Genomic DNA, 17,983 nt, shown 5'->3' with positions numbered 1-17,983 from the left:
ATATCATCAACAGACATTCTTGACCAAAAAGCAGATGAAGTGGTGATGAATCCAGTTGATTGGGCTTTAGGCGGTCTTGGTAGAGAAATACCTTGCTGGGAATAGATCCAAGAAATGCATTTAGTTATTCATTCAGCCAATGTAACTTTAGATACTAGATAACCCACTCAACTTTTTGAGAAGCAGACAAACAGCTGGTCTGATTTTCTGATTTCTTTAGTTATGTGTAAATTAAAACGTAATTGCCTGTGTGCATCTAGAAGATGTAGCATGTATTCACCTTTGTTTGAAAAAATTGGAAAAGAAAGACCGGTAATGAAGGGACTGGTTAATGTTAGATTCAGAAACCATTTTAGAGGAAAAAGGAAGGGCTAGTCCATAAAGTAACCCTGTCTTTATGGAAAATAATGTACTGAGTCTTTGATGAAAGACTGGAGTTCAGAAATCCTTTTCGCAGAAGTGATAGCTACTAAAAAGGCTACTTTCCATGATAAATATTTTCAATCATTTTTTGCTGATGGTTTAGAGGGTTTTCAAGTCAGACTTTGTAGCACCACTGTCAACCCCCAGGGAGGTGAAGGATCTTTTACTCTGCAGTCTAAGGAGCAAAGTGCCTTTCAAGAAGGCCTTACATAAATTGGAAGAAGCAAAACAACAATTTTTATCTACTGTATGAAAATTTGATATGCCAACTGTTGTTCAGTCATAGAAAAACTAGTACATTCTTTGAAAACAGCAGCCAGAAAATCAAGAAGAGCAGAAACAGGGGCAGTAAAAGGGACATTGTTGTTGCTCAATACCCAAAGGGAAAATCATTTCCTTTGATCTTGTAAACCTTTTTGGCAGAATCTTTTTGCAATGATAATAAAATGGTGCATATAGGGGAAGAAAGTCTGGGCTGTCTGACTATCACTGGAATTGGAGTGATCATGTGGTTAGTTTTAAAGATGATGGGATGACCTATCTCTGAGGAGTGTGAGAGAAGATCTGGAATTGGGTCCAGTATCCATGGATGATAACAAAGATGAGACCAAAGGAAGGGGAACCAGCACCTGGTGAAAGGAAGAATGAGGATGAATGAGCTCTTCAACTGAATTGTCTTCTGTAGAAATTTTGGGATCAAAGGAAGTGGGGGATAATCATAAAGGAGACCGGATGGCCAAACATGGATTAGAGCATCTCTCAGGGACTCTCCCTAAGGGGGAATCAATGCAAAATTCCTACTGCACTTGATGTTGTGGGGGGACAAAAAGCGGTTGCAGCAAGGGTGGTACCAATGAGGGAAAAATCTCCTCCATCACTGACTATTTGAGAGACCACTCATAAGGCATCAGAATGGACCTGCTTAGTTTGTCTACTAGTATGCTGGATTTCCCTGAAATGTGCATTGCTACTAGAAAGCAGTTGGAAAAGATTGCCCGTTGTCACACTCTCATAGCCTCCCTTATTTGTGATGGACCAGACTACAGACATGCTGTCAGTTTGAATCGGAACTGTCACTAATGGAAGTGCATTTTGAAAAGCCTGCAATGCCAAAAGGACTGCTCTCATCTCCAGGATGTTGATATGTGAATTTGTCTCTTGGATGGACCACATGTCTTGGACCATCCTTCCCAAGTAATACCCCCCCCAACCCAATTGGGAGGCACCTGTGGTTATTGTGGCCAGTGTGGGAGGAAAAACAAAGGGACAGCCTAGGGAAATGTTGTGTGACTGGATCCACCAGTGAATATGATGTTTGCATATTGGTGTAAGCTTGACTGGAAAATACAGGGGTTGTCAAATAACAGATGATTTAACAGCTAGAATCCATTGAAGGACATGCATAAAGTAGCACGCTAAATGAAGTAGGACTGTTGCTGCTGCTGTCATAAACCCTAAAGCTTGGATAATTAGTTTGGCCAGAGTAGAAGGATGAGGTAGAATTTGATGAACTTGAGGACTGAGTATGTCTATGCGATGAGAAGGCAAAGAGGCAATTTGTGTTGTCATGTCTAGATGTGCACAAATAAACTCCAGGCACTGTACCAATGAGAGGCTTGATTTGGCATAACTGACTGTGATATCTAGTGAATGACAAATCTAAAGCAAATAGTCCCTGGATTGTTGTAAAAGATGTTATGGTAGGGATGGTGAGGAGCCAGTCATCTAGATATGGAAAGACTCAGACTCTCTTTAATCTCAAGTGAGCTGCTGCCACTGCCATACATTTGGTAAACACCCTGGGGGCCGAGGTGAGTCCAAAGGGCAGGGTTCTGAATTGGTAGTGACTGGTTCCCAGCCAAAAGCATAAGCGTCTTCTGGGCACCTGTCTATTTTGATATGATAGTACGCATCCTGAAGATCTATGGGCTACATCCAATCATCCTTGTACAGAAACGGCAGAATGGACTGGACCATGACCATTCAGAACTTTTACTTTTTTATGAACTGATTTAACTTGCTTTGATCCAAGACTGGCCTCAGGTCTCCTGTCTTTTTGGGCACTAAAAATAAATGTGAGTAAGTTCCGAATCCTTTTTGGTCTGGTGGGACCTCCTGGATGACTCTTTTGTCCAGCAGCTTTATTCTGACTGGGTGCAATGTCAGGAAGTCTTTTTTTTGGAATTTGGGGGTTGGGAAAATTGTATGAAATAACCTCTGGGTATTATTTTTAGTATCTAAGAATCTATTGTTATAGCGGCCCAGGCATCGGGGTGCAAGGAGAAGCATTCCCCAACTGCCTCCAGAAGTGAGCAGTCGGGCAGCACTTCAGGAGTGCTGAAAGGGTCTATCTGGGAAGAAATCTCAGAAACCCTGATTTTGCAGGCCTCCTTTGCCTCAAGGGAGACATCTACCATTAGAACTACCTCCTCTGCCTCTGAACGAGTTGTCTCCCTGATGATCCTGGAAAGGTCCCTGAGATTTGTGGAACCACATTTTCTTACCACTTCTCTGATTTCTAGAGAAGGTTCATTGAAGGGTAGAAGATTTGATTCCCACAGTAGACAGGGTCTTTCCTTCTGATTCACTGTGGGTAGCTGTTTCTTTCACAGAAGGGCCAAACAAAGATGTTCTATCAAAGGAAGCATTGAAAGGCTCCACAAAGTTGCATAACTACACCCAGGCATGTCTCCTTATGCCAATGCCTGAACCAGCTGCCCATGAGGCTCCTTCTGCTGCATGAGAGATGAACCTCATGGGAGAGATGAAAACTGACAAGAGAGTGGTCAGCTGACCTTTTGAGATCCTCTGAAGACATGGATTCCGAGACAGAGTTTGATAATTCTTTTGTCAAATCTCTCTGTAGCCTTATAAAGTGTGCCAGGTAGTTCAGACATCTCAAGGTGAAGGTTGCTGAAGCAAATACATGCTTTCCAAATCTGTCAAGCCCCCAAGACTCTTTGTTACTGGGGGTGGACAGAGCAGGCTTGCTCTGCTAGCTCCTTTTTAGTGCTGCTGCCACAGCCATTGCATCTACAGGGACTCCTTTTCTCCAGTGGGGTTTTTCTTTTAGGGGGGCTAAGAACTTGTTCTGGTGACACGGTATTGACTCAATGGAATCTGGCTCCTTCCATGCCTGGCAAGAGACCAGATCAATAAGCTCATCCACCAAAACACAGATGGGCCAGAACCAAAAGCCTCCAAAAATACTGACTCTTCTGGAGAAGGATTATTAGAGGACTGACCACCTTTTTGTTTAAGGATCTCTAACATGTCTCCAAAGGAAACATCATCAGGTGGTGATCTGGAGGACCCTTCTCCTTCCTCAAAATCAGTATCTTCAGTGAGAGATACCAATGGGGAGTCTATGTGCTTCCTCTTGCATGTCTTTGTCTGATGGACCTCCTCAGGGAGATGTTCAGGAGAGGTATCAGAAGAGAGGGAAGCTAGGTGGAACTGGCTGTTCCTGTGGAATAGGCCTGATGGACTCAGAGCTCAGAACCAAAGAGGGAATAGGGGGTGGATCCGAGAGGTGACAGACTGGATCTCTATAAAGAGAAATAGCCCCTTCCACAACCTCAAAGGCAGATGGACCAGGAGAAGCTGTGGCCACCTGCACCAGAGCTGAATGTCCCAGTATGGGTAGATCATAATGCCAACCCGATCTGTGCCTGGAGGAGAGAACCAGACCCAAGCTGTCCAGTGCCGAGACTCCAATGGGCAGGGATGGATCTGACAACATCAAAGGAGATTCCGGCCCCGCTGATCTAATGCCAACACTTTGGCTCTAGGACCCATTCTGATATGAAGGCATAGTAACAGAACTGGTTGGGGAAGGTGTGAGAGTCGAAGTAATTCTCTTCAGATCCGACTCCGGAACTCTCAGGGCTGATGGATCCTGAGGCTCTAAAACCAAAAGTTGGATCAGAGAAGGAGATAAGACTGTATTAATAGTGGCTGGAAGACACACAAATCCAACAGGGGATAAAACAGAGATAACCCCAATCTGGATCCAAGCTCTGAAGAACTTATGCATCATCCTATCCACATCCGCTTTGGACAGACTTGTGGAGGACCTGATGGATGATATGGTTGACTGAGGTGTAGAGTGCTTTTCTTGGAGTCTGCATGAATGGAGAATGGAGTGGGAAATAGGATCAATGAGTAGCTCAGGAGACTGTGTCCTTGGAGTATATGAAGTTCTAGGCTTTGGAACTGAAAGCTTAAGATCTGTAACTTAAGTGGTCAGACTAGCAGAAATCATGATCAGATCCAGTAGTTTTGGATCTGAGAGCTTATGATCTACTGTATGTTGTTTTAGATCCGATGGATTCGGATCTGACAATTTATTGATTTTGAAGGATGCCTCTGAAGTAGTTTTGGGAGACTTCGGAGGCAACCTCTTCCTATGCTGCAATGGAGTTTTGAAGACTTACTGGGGGTTTGAGCCCATGAAGATGAGGAAGATGAGGGAGGAAGCAAACCCTTGAGCACCAGTTTGTTTCTCCTGTCAGCCATGGCATGAGAATTAAAGGCTGCATAGATTGAGCAGCTCGTATTTAACTGAATTGGCTCCAAGCAGTAAACGCACTCCCTGTAGGCATCTGAGTTAGGTGTTTTATGCCCATAAGAAGTGCATTTTTTTAAAACCTGTTGGCTTGTCAGCCATGACAACAAAAAATAAACTGTAGAAAGGTAGAAAATATACCAATAGTAAAAAAATATTTTTTTTTTGTTAGGAAAAGGGAGAATACCAGCAATGGTATAAAAGAACTGCTCTGTTGAATAAGGTAGGAAAATATTATAAGGTGCATATAGACACTTCTTGCCTTTATTATTCTCAACATGCACAGTTTTTTTTTCCAAAAAGCAACACATTGTATCCTGACTAACCATTTAATTTGTTCATACCTGGTCCTATAAAGGATATAGAGTGCCCCATAATTGTTCATACCTTATCCTGAATGGTCTCATCTCTCTCCTGGATTTCCTTTTTCAAGCCCATGATATCCTTCTCCAGGGACTTGATGATTCCTTGCAGCTTCTGCTGTTCAGTCTTCAGTTTTTCAATATCACTGTTCTTCTCTTCAATTTCCTTCTGCAGGCTAGAGAACTGCAGCAAATGGAACAAGAGTTGTATGATATGTAAGAAATCATATGCATCTATATTTTATTTATTACAGTACTTGAGTCCATATACATTAAAAAAAACTTATAAAGCCAAGACAGCAAAACAGGGTTGGGAGGGTGGCCTAATGGTTAAGGTGTTTGCCTTACAAACACAAGGTGCAGGGTTTGAGTCTCACAAGGGATAATTGGCTAGGCTTAAAATGTCTTGCAAGGGTAGTTAGCCTAGTACCAATCTATGAACCTATGAACAGCAGCTTTGTTTATATTAGAATACTAATAAATACTGTTGGAGTTAATAAACTAGTAGATGTGAATAATACAGAAAACCTCTTTTTAGGTAATATCTTCTAAGCAAATGGAACTTCAGGGATCTTCTGAAGTATTCAGAATTGTACATCTGAAACCAAGTTAGTGAGTTATAGATAGACAAAAGATCACCCTCCAGATGTTTCTAGGCATTTCTGGGACTCACCAGCAGCTCTTCTACATCACACTAGTAATGACAAACTAACATATAGTGAATCAATGGAATCAATATCTTCCTTAGGGCTAATGAATGCAGAAAGAGTAGGGTTCAATACATGATTGTCAAGATAATGAATACTGATCTCACAAATTAGAAAGACCACAAGTTACTCTGGCAACAGAATTCTGCAGATGCCGATTAAGGAAGCCAGATGGGACTGGCAGTACAGAAGTTAAAACAGTATAAAACTGATTCCCTATTGAAATGTCAGCACTTGAAATGACGAGTGCAGACAAGCCAAAAAAAACAAAACAAAAACAAAAAGGAGCGAAAACACAGGTGAAGAGCGAGTCTTGAAAATCACTCTTCTCCTTTAAACTTCTTTTTACAGGGGCCAAGGAACACACTGATATAATAGCTGACACAGAATCTTTACTCAAAGATAGTTTTAGCCATCGAACTTTGTATTGAATAACTACTAACTCTTGACAAGATACCAGAATAAATGCAGAGATACTGGTTTTCATTAAAGATAAGGAAAAGTTTATAGCAATTAATGATATCCAAACAAACGAAACAAAGGATGATTCACCACACTGGCTAATAGGCTCATGTAGTTATACATGCATGCTAATTTAAAACATTTAAAGCTATTGCCTATATTCCACCTCCGTAACACTAAAACTACCTGAACAAATGTTACAGCGGATCTACTCCCAGTCCTAAAAATACCACAGTCTAAATAAACGCCATCCTTACAGACTAATCACTATTAACTTAACACACTTACTGAATTACTCTACTAGACTAATTGACCTTGGTGCTTAGGACTCTACATTAGTTATGATTTACATTAATATTTCACAGGGATGAATAGATATTTCAGTGTAAGCCATTAATATACAGTAAATGACCACTGTCCAGTGCTATCAAGCTATTCATTCAAAACTTAAGTTTCTCCTACTCAAATAGTTTATGGAAATGGCATCACATATGGTATGGAATCCACCTTAAATACCCACTTGGAAGAAACAGACTCAACCCTATTGTATAACAGAAACAGTCTTGAAAAAGCTGTATTTTATTTAAGTTAGGGTTACCTCCTGTCCCACTTTGCGAGGGACAGTCTCTCTTTGGGCAGTTGTGTCCTGACAAAAAATATTAAAAATGGCAAATGTCCTGAGATTGTAGGACATAATTATTTTCTATATTTTATGTAATAGTTGCATAAAACAGTTATTCTGTATCTAAAATACCTAAATGTTATAAGAAATAGAATAAGCAACTAAAATGCTACAAGAATAAGCTTTTATTTAGGCAAAATAGTTAGGTTCTATCCTTTGTACTGACCGTGTGTATGTGTCGGCCTGTAAATTCTGATGTCTGTACCGAAAATGTCCCACTTTGGCCATTAGAAAAGGTGGCAACTGTAATTTAAGTATAAGGGATAAGAGATTAGAAATGCCCCTGGCTTAGCTCAGATTCAAAGTCTTACTCAGGAAAATGGAAAGGGCTTGGACTGTTTAAAAACAGCCCTCAAAACACAGAACTGCACCCAAACTATATTCTATTAAGGAAGAAAATTGGAACAGAAACAAAAGTAGATAAATCTACTTTTCTCAGAAAACAGCAACTCATCACAGTTTCATTTTCTAGGCTATACTGCAAGGTTATAAAAGAACTTCCAGGGCATATAAAAAACTCACCTTGCCATTACTCCCACCAGTTTTGCAAACTATCTCACAGTTAATGATTTTAAAATCTTATTTCTGTATTAGTACTACCAAATACAGCTAACCATGACTCAACCAATATAATCATGCCCCTTGGCTCCCAAAACAGTTTAATTCAAACCTTCCATTTCAGGGAATTCAGACCAAACTCTGCAGGGACAAGAAATAAAACTCTCTAGCCAGCATTTCTTAAAACAGCAGCTCTCCTTAAGAAAATAAATAGGCCCTTATATTTAATCCACATCTTACTACAGGAAATGTGCACTCTGATTTTAATTCCATTCTAATACCATTACCAAAAATCACCACCTTGAAAGGCCCTAATGACTTTTACCCTATCTCAAATCTCTGCCCAATCACTAAAATGTTTGAAAAGCTAATATATGAACAAATAATATAACGTGCATGACTATGGACTACTAGCAGATACTTACCATGAATTTAAGCCATTTGCAAGGAATTTAATGCAATCTATAACATTAAGTTCATACACTTTACAGGTTCCACATAATCTGTTGGACATGCACTCTGTTAATTAACTTGAAAAAACAAAATTTTGTTCCAAATATCAACTGGTTCAATAATTACTTAAAAATAGAACTTTTCAAATTATCGTTGACAAATCCTTATCAGAAAAATGGCAGTTCACCTCAGGAGTCTCATATGATTCTGCTCTAGGCCCCACGCTTTTCTCCCTTTTCCTCAATAACTGTACTGCAAACATTTTCAGATTTAACCTGACATTACACACTGATAACTCTGACACACCTGTCTCGGATTTAAAAAACATACAGATGTCTTCCACTCCTTATAGACATAAATTGCCAAAAAATGCTATTATGTTGTTTCTGATATCTCAAACGTTTTCTCAGGCTATCCTCTTCTCCCTAAGGAGCCCATTAAATAATACAATCAATAATACAATCAAACAGGTGTATGAACATACATAATATAGAGTCCATTATCTGTCCTAAGAATCATTTAAACAACATACTAAAAAATAGAAAAAAAACTTCAAAAGCTAAAGCTCGCTTGCACAATTTACAGCCAACTTTAACAAGAAACCATAAAAACCATAAAAATTAATAATCGACAGTCATTTTACCAAAACTGGAGTAGGCCCTGTCAATATCTCTCTAAATTTATCATATTACAACATCTTACTTCAGACTGCTGTCAACATAATATGTAAATTTATATTTTGGCAGAGAGCAAAACTCACCACTGACTGCTGCTTTAAAAAAAACAAATTGTTTTCCAGTTATAGTTAGATATGTAAATGCATATTTATCACAGTTTATCAAAACTGACCACAGCTTGATTCTTTAAAAGAGCAAATTGTTTACCAATTATAGGATGAACTACATAGCATCTATCTGCATTCCTTTCACCGGCTGGTTAGGCTATATGCATGTCTTCTCATAGCCTCAAAACATAAAGAAAAAACAATTACCTCTATGGCTAAAGAACAAGTTATGAAAATAGTCACACCTTTAGAAGACGAACTCATTTGGCACAAACACAGCTGAAAAGCCTTTATCAAATTGAAATCAGCCTGTTGAAAAACTCCACCCACAGAAGTAAGGCCACAACACACACCTACATGCCACTTTAGCATCCAACAACAAGGCAACTGACAGCATCAAAGTTTAAGACAGCAAGAACACTGTCTACATTCCTTCTGTTAACTGTTGCTAGCCGACTCGATTACTTACTGAAGCCTAACTTAGATAATGTAGCAACATGCCCAATTACTTAATTAAGCCCACATCAGATAAGCTAGCAAACTGGCATAAAAAGAAGTTATGTACTTACCATAACATTCCGTGTGAGTTGTTCATCTTGCCTTCATTCTTACTGATGGGTTCTGAGCCGATCCTCAGCTCCGACTCGGCTAAATGCAAAAGTTGGAGGTCTTCAACCAGCTCGTGGCCTACTCCCTATTCCATGATGCACTGGTGCTTCCCTCAGATATTGTTTGCTGCCAACTAAACTGACTAGATGAGTCCCCCCCAAAAAAAATTAGTATCCAAAGATACATTAGATAAGGACTAAAGACAACCCAGACTTGTTTCAACTTCTCGGTCCACAGGAAACTGGTAGGGGGTTGGAGGATGGGACATAAGAATGAAGGCGAGATGAACAACTCACATGGAACATTATGGTGAGTACATAACTTTTTTATGTGAAGTTCTTCTGTCTTGCCATCCATTCTTACCAACGGGTAGCATCCCAAGCCCCATCTTTCTCTGGTGGCTCATGGGAGAATGTTCTTCAGGACAGTGGAACCAAAGGAAGCCCTGTCCCTGGAGGCCTTGTCTACTTTGTAATGAGTGATGAAGGTATGAGGCCTTGACAAAGAAGCTGCTGCACAAATAGTATCTAATGGTAATTTAGCAGTAAAGGCTGATGAAGCAGATAAAGCTCTAGTATAGTGGGCCTTTATTTTCTGTTGTAACAGTGTATTAACTGAACTGTAAGTGAAGGAAATACAATCTGATAACCATTTTGCTAAAGTAGTTTTCACCACTGGAACACCTTTTTTTAGGCTCTGAAAAGGAGACAAAGAGCTATTCTGTTTTCCTGAAATGTTTAGACCTGTCTAAATAGAATCAAAGTTGTCTGTGAACATTAAGCTTATGCCGCATATGTTCCATTCTTATTAGTGTATTTAGGGAAAAAAACAGGCAATTCAGTAGATTTAACAGAGACAAATCTCAACCAAACTTTATGTAAAAAAAAAGAACTTATGTACTCACCATAACGTTCCATGTGAGTTGTTTATCTCACCTTTATCCTCACTGATGGGAACGGAGCTGATCCTTGGCTTCGACACGACCTATAGCAAAGCTCAAGGTTTGTCAAGACCAAGCCCCTTATCCCATGATGCACTGCTGGAATTATCTCAGATCTTGTTTACTGTGTGTATATATACCCCTGTAAGGGGAGCACTCCCCAAGAAGGAAGAAGAAGTATTGAACAACCAGGATGATATTAGCCTTTAGGTCAACTGTCAGCCAGGAGGGGGATGGAGGGAGGGACATGAGAATAAAGGCGAGATAAACAACTCACATGGAACATTATGGTGAGTACATAACTTCTTTATGTGAAGTTGTTAAATCTTGCTGTTTATTCTCACTGATGGGTAGCGTCCCTAGCACCCGCAATCCTGGGTGGCTCACGGGAGTACATTTTTCAGGACCGTGGAACCAAAACAAGACTTGTCCCTGGAAGCCTTATCTACTTTGTAATGAGTGATAAAGGTATGAGGCTTAGACCAAGTGACTGCAGCACAAATGTTGTCAAGGGGCAATTTAGCTTGAAAAGTAGAAGATGTAAAAACGGCTCTGGTTGAATGAGCCTTTGCTTTGTGTGGCAAAGGTATGTTAGCATTTGCATGAACAAATGAGATACAATCCGATAACCATTTTGAAAGGGTTGTTTTAGCCACTGGTCTACCTTTTCTGGCCTCCGAAAAGGATATGAAGAGTTGATCTGATTTTCTAATATCCTTAGTTCTATCAAGATAAAATCTGAGCTGTCTATGTACATCAAGTTTGTGCAGCATGTATTCCAATTTGTTGGAATGGTTGGGAAAAAAGACTGGCAACTCAATGACCTGATTGATATTGGACTCGGAACAGACTTTAGGCAAAAAGGAGGGGTTTGTTCTGAGAGATACTCTATCAGCATGGAAAATCATGTAAGGAGGTCTGATAGACAATGCTTGAAGTTCTGACACTCTGCGGGCAGAAGTAATGGCCACTAGAAAAATAGTTTTCCAGGACAAAAATTTGAGATCACAAGATGATGCTGGTTCGAAGGGGGGGGGGGATTATTTGAGACAGCATAAAATTCAAATTCCAGGGAGAATAAGGGATTTTGACAGGAGGTCTCATGTGAAAAACACCTTTAAGAAAAACCTTAGATAACTTATGGGCCATAACATTTAACCCATCGAATCCAAGGTGGAAATTTGATATGGTGGCTAACTTGAACCCGAACTGTGGCAGCTCCTGCTCCTTCCTTAAAAATAATTGTCAAAAACTCTAAAATGGAAGACAGAGGAGCTCGGAAAGGGTCAAATTTTTGTATACTGGCCCAAACTGAGAACCTTTTTCACTTACTGTGATATAGTTTTCTGGTGGATGGCTTATGAGATGACAATAGAATATGCCCTGTGTCATCTGAGAGTGAATGAAGCCTGGCTATTTGGGGAAGTGGATCAGCCAAGCAGTTAGTTAGAGACTGCAATGAAGGATGGAGGTCCCCTGACGGGTGTGTCAGGAGGTCTGGAACTGGGTCCAGGATCCATGGATCCTCCAACAGATGATGGTGAAGGAAAGGGAACTAAATCTGTCGAGGCCAATGGGGGGCTAAGAGGATAACAGTCCTTCCCAGTGATTTTGCTTTCTGCAAAAACCTGGGTATCAATGGAATAGGTGGGAGTGCATATAGGAGACCCGGAGGCCAATCATGTATGAGTGCATCTCTCGGGGGATGTCCCGGAGGTGGTATCAGGGCAAAGTAGCTTCTGCATTTGGTATTGATGTGACTGGGAAAGAGGTCGCAGCAAGGTTGGCCCCATTTGTGGAAAATCAAGTCCGCAACATGTTCGTTGAGAGACCACTCGTGAGGCAACAGGATCGCCCTGCTCAGCTTGTCCGCTATCATGTTGGATTTCCCCGGGATGTACATTTCTAACAGAAAACGCTGGGATAACACAGCCCATTTCCATACCCTGAGGGCTTCTTGACAAAGGGGGTAAGACATGGTTCCACCCTGTTTGTTCACATACCAGACCACTGACATGTTGTCTGTCTGAATTGCAATTGTCCCTAGAGGAAGAGAGTCCTGGAAGTGCTGCAATGCCAAAAGTACTGCTCTCAACTCCATAACATTGATATGCAGATGTGACTCTTGATCCGTCCATGAGCCTTGGGCAGTCTTTCCCTGAAAATGCCCCCACCTCACCCTATCAGGGAAGCGTCCGTGGTCACAGTGGCTACTGGGGGGGGGGAGCACAAAGGGTCTTCCTATTGTGACATGAATAGATGTCAACCACCACCGAAGGTCTCTCTTACAAGAATTTGTGATGAGAATCGTATGGTTCATTGGTAACTTCTGGTAAGACCATTGAGCAAACAGGAGCCATTGAAGAATTCGCATATGCGTCCTTGCGAGTGGAATGGCTAGAATTGCTGCCGCCATCAAACCTAGTACCTTCAAGACCTCTGCAGCTGTAGCTCTGTTCTTTGACACCAATGAGTTGACGTGTTGGCGAAGAAGTGAGACCCTTTCGACTGGAAGACGTAGAGTGGTGGTTGAGGTATCTAAGTCTGCTCTTATAAAGATGGTATGCTGAGATGGCGACAAGGCAGACTTTTCAAAGTTGACTGTAATACCTAAGTGGTGACAGAGTGTCAGAGTAGATTGTGTTGCCTGAATCAATTGATGCCTGTGGTAGCAGTGAGGAGCCAATCATCTAGATATGGAAACACCTGGAATCCTAGATGCCTCACGTGAGCCGTGACCACTGCCATGCATTTGGTGAACACTCTGGGGGCTGTAGTGAGACCAAAGGGCAGGGCTCGAAACTGGTAGTGATTAGCTCCCAGCCAGAAATGCAGGTGATCTCTGGAGAGTCTGTCCATCTTTATGTGGTAGTACGCGTCCTTGAGATCGATGGAGCACATCCAATCGCCTTTCCCTAGAAAGGGAAGAATGGCCTGAAGCGTGACTATTTGGAACTTCTCTTTTTTTACAAATTGGTTGAGTCTGCTGAGGTCCAAGATAGGTCTCCAGTCCCCTGTTTTCTTTGGAACCAAAAAGAATCTTGAGTAAGTTCCGAATCCAACTTGGTCTGCTGGGACTGGCTGGATGACTCTTTTTTTTCTAGCAACTTGCGGACCTCTATGGTTGCTTGTTCCCTGAAACTGGGTGGAACATCCAGGATTCTGTTTACAGGAGTGGGAGGGGAAGAGAACGGTATGAAATAACTTCTGGAAATGATGCTTTGTACCCAGGGATCGGACGTTATGTTTAGCCAGGCTTCTAGGTACAAAGATAAGTGACCCCTGAATGCCTCCAGAGCTGGACAGCCGGGTCTCCTTTCAGGAGCGCTGGTAGAGCTGACCAGAGAACTGGCCTATGTCACCCTGCTGTTGCGGACCCCTCCTGCTGCACGGTTGGCGTCTTCCATTATAACCCCCTCCTCTGCCTCTAGAGGGGGTTTCTCCACGTGTGCCCTGAAAGGCTCCCTTGTGCTTTTCGAAACCACATTTTTTCCACCCTTAGGACCCTTGGGATAGGGCCAAGTAGGGGTAGAAAAACAGACTTCAACGGCAGATACAGTCTTGCCTTCCTGCTCACACCTGGTTAGAGTTTCCTTTACCTTGGGCCCAAACAGGGACGAGTCATCAAATGGGGTGTTGATAAAGGAAGACTTGAAAGGCTCCACAAAGGAACAGAGACAGATCCAGGCTTGTCTATGCAGAGCAATGCCTGAACTAGCGGCTCTACTCAAACCATCAGCTGCATAAGATATGAGGTGCATGGACGAGTTCACAATCGAGTTTAGGGTAGCGAGCTGTATGTTAACTTTGTCGCCAACCCCTGCAGCTACCATACCCTGGACAGCATCTCCTAGCTCTTTCAGGAGATCTCTTTGTAGTCTTGTAAAATGGGTTAAATAGTTCAGTGATCAAAGGGAAAAGGTCACTGAACTAAACATGCGTTTCCTATATCTATCCATGATCCTAGAATCTCTGTTAGGAGGATGTATAGATGAGGACATCTCAGATGTTTCCTTTTTGGTGGCTGCAGCCACCACCATGGCATCAACAGGCACTCCCTTAGTCAAAAAGGCTTTGTCCACTGGGGCAGAGATGAACTTATTTGGCTTCCGAGGGACAGGTTCCATGGCCTCCGGAGGCTCCCACGCCTTATGAGAGATCAGCTCCATGAGCTCATCGTAAGGCTGAGACACCCAAGAAGTGGAAGGTTGAGAACCGAAAGCCTTCAAGAGCACTGACTCATATTCAGTAGGGCATCTGGACTGCCAACTGCCCCTCTGATTAAGGATCGCTAATATCTCTGCAAAAGAGATATCCTCAGAGGGGGATCGAGGGGACCCTTCTGACTCATGCAAGTCAGTGTCAGATGTCAAAGACTCCTGTGGGGAGTCCAAGTGCCTCCTCTTGCATAGTCTCTTCCTGGGTGCCTCCTCAGTGGGGGGATCTGGGGAGGTCTCAGAAGAGCAGGGGGCACCCTGGGGAGCTACTTGAGGCTCAGGATCTCTACGCTTGGGTGGACCGGTAGAAGCAGGAGCGGACACAGGCGCTTGAGGGGAGGAGGAAGCTAGACCTGATGCTGATGATGTCTTTGGAGACAGGACTCTCCTCATGGCATTGAACGTACCATGTCTCCGATGAGAAGGGGTAGACAGATCTGAAGGGACCATCCAATCCTCCCACATCGAGGCCATGGGCTCCAAGCCTGAGGTAGGAGCCGAGCTCATCTGAGCCGAAGCCCCAAGAGGAAGAGTCGGCAGCGACAAATCGGTACGACTATCCTCCCCGGATCTGACAGAAGAGTGTCGGCTCCTAGAGTCCCCAGTCAGCGCCGAGGACGTCCGAGTAGATGGAACCAATAACACTGGTGCAGGTCTTGGCTTCACAGACTCAACAACTATCAGGTTGGGCTCCTTCCCTCCAAAAGTCCAGTACGGCTCGGATGAGGAGTAGTCAAGTCTGGGTTAATGGTCTTCGGCTTCGACGAAGGCGTCGGAGCCGACAACAATTTAGCAAGGCCTGGTTCACGTAGAAGCTTCTGCAGTAGCCGGTCCATATCCATATCTGAGAGGCTGACAGAAGACTTTGTGGAGTGCACCAAAGGTGCTGATTGGAGCAGAGGAGATGAGGGAATCTCAGAGACCGGCTCCAAAGCTGTGAGCTGGCTCCAAACAGAAGGGACACTCAGTTCCGAGGACAGTGGAACCGATGACCCTACACCCTCCATTTTTTTAGTCTTTTTGGATGCTTTCGAGTCACCTGAGGATTTGGAAGATTTTGAGGATCTACTAGCACCATCTTGGTCACCCAGCACTTCGGAGAAAGGGTGCTGAAGTAAACCCCTTTCTATTAATTTTCTCCTTCTCTCCAAAAGTACCCTGGAGGAGGAGTGACATACACTGCAAGAGTCTTGGAGGTGTTTAGCCCCCAGACAATAAACACATTGAACATGCCCGTCAGTGACAGACATTTTCTGTCCACAATCCGGACATTTTTTGAAACCAAATTTTGGATGAGGCTTCTCTTTCTCATCAGACATTTCTATTATCAGATTAAACAATTTTAAAGAATTAAACAACACACTTAAAAATTATCTACCAAAGTACACCTAAGAATGAGGTTAAATACAAGGCCAACTCTTAGGCCCAACACTATAGAACAACAGAAGCCAACACAGGGCACTAATCTAAAACTAAGTCTAAGTCTAAGTCTAAAATTATAGAGATTAGATATATATATATATATATATATATATATATATATATATATATATATACTATCCTATAAAGAAGTCAAGAAAAAAAAAAAAGTTTTTAAACTTGCAAATAGATGAATCTATTGATTAATAATGGTCCGAGCTATCTGGAACACAGAGATCTGTGCCGCGGCAAACTAGATCTAAGGTAATTCCAGCAGTGCATCATGGGATAAGGGGCTTGGTCTCGAGCTACTGGCAAACCTTGAGCTTTGCTATAGGCCATGTCGGAGCTGAGGATTGGCTCCGAATCCATCAGTGAGAATAAACGGCAAGATTTAACAACTTCACATTAATGGATTCATTCTGAGCAAGACTCTGTCATTATGAAAAATCAAATAAGGGGGTTTAATGGACAAGGCCTGTAACTCTGAAACTCTCCAAGCAGAAGTAATAGCTATTAAAAATATGGTTTTCCATGATAGATATTTTAAGTCACAAGATAAGGCTGGTTCGAAAGGGGGTAGGATTATTCGGGAAAGAACAAAATTTAGATTCCATGGCATAGCTGGAGCTTTGATGGGTGGTCTCAAATGAACAGTACCCTTGAGAAAGGCTTTAGAGAGTCTATGTGACATGATATTAGAACCCTGGTCACCAAGATGAAAGTTAAACATTGCTGCTAATTGAACTCTAATGGTTGCCGCAGCTTTCCCTTCATTGAAAAGTTTACTCAAAAACTCCAGAATGGATGAAATTGAAGCCAGGTACAGGTCAATATTGTTCTGAAATGCCATATAGAAAACCTTTTCCATTAACTAAGTTATAACTTCCTGGCAGACGATTTATGACAGGATGTTAAAATATCCTAAGCCGCAGCTGAGAGGTTGTGAATCCTGGCTATGTTTGGAATTGGAGCAGCCAAGCTGTCGGTTTGAGGGACTGAAGAGAAGGATGGAGCGCTCCTGATGAATGGTTCAAAAGATTGGGAACTGTGTCCAGAATCCAAGGTTCTTCCAATAGATGAGGCTGGAGGAAGGGGAACCAAATTTGATGAGGTCAGTAAGGGGCTATTAAAATGATGGTCCTTCCCAGAGCCTTGACTTTCTGTAAAACTTTGGGTATTAGAGGGAAAGGAGGGAAGGCATAAAGAAGACCCAGGGGCCAATTGTGTACAAGTGCATCCCTTGGGGCATCCCCCGGAGGGGGGATTAGGACAAAGTAGCTGCTGATTTTCATGTTTGTTAGAGTTGCAAAGAGATTACAGCAAGACTGGCCCCATCTGCGGACTATCCTTTCTGCTACTTCTTCCTTTAGGGACCACTCATGAGGCAATAGAATTGTCCTACTCAGTTTGTCTGCTATCACGTTGGATCTCCCTGGAATGTGCTTTGCTATCAGAAAGCACTGGATGGAAGCTGCCCACTGCCATACTCTCAGAGCCTCTCGACATAGGGAATAAGATCTGGTTCCTCCTTGTTTGTTTATGTACCAGACCACTGACATATTGTCTGTCTGAATTACAATAGTACACAGAGGGAAAGAGTCTTAAAAGGACTGCAATGCTAGAAGTACTGCTCTCATCTCCAGGACACTGATATGCAGATGAGCCTCTTGTTTCCTCCACGTGCCTTTGGCTGTTCTTCCCTGATAATGCCCCCCCACCCTATCAGGGAGGCATCCGTGGCCACCTTGGCTATAGGAGTGGGTAGAACAAAGGGGCAACCCAGAGTTACTTGGTGAG

The 17,983-nt window shown here is 42.4% G+C and overlaps 1 protein-coding gene across 1 annotated transcript in view; it reads right to left on the bottom strand.

The window, feature by feature from the left end:
• CFAP57 (cilia and flagella associated protein 57) overlaps positions 1 to 17,983 on the bottom strand; it is a 1,240,893-nt gene that overhangs the window by 357,088 nt on the left and 865,822 nt on the right. The window contains exon 17 of the mRNA XM_044085374.1: positions 5,378 to 5,536. Within this exon, the coding sequence (XP_043941309.1) occupies positions 5,378 to 5,536 (159 nt within the window). The remainder of the gene's footprint in view (positions 1 to 5,377; positions 5,537 to 17,983) is intronic.

The sequence above is a fragment of the Protopterus annectens genome, chromosome 10.part0, assembly GCF_019279795.1.
Source record: "Protopterus annectens isolate FY-2018-M chromosome 10.part0, PAN1.0, whole genome shotgun sequence".
In the NCBI taxonomy this organism is placed as follows: domain Eukaryota; kingdom Metazoa; phylum Chordata; order Ceratodontiformes; family Protopteridae; genus Protopterus; species Protopterus annectens.
Note: the sequence above shows the minus strand (reverse complement) of the source record. Positions and strands in the feature narration are given on the sequence as shown.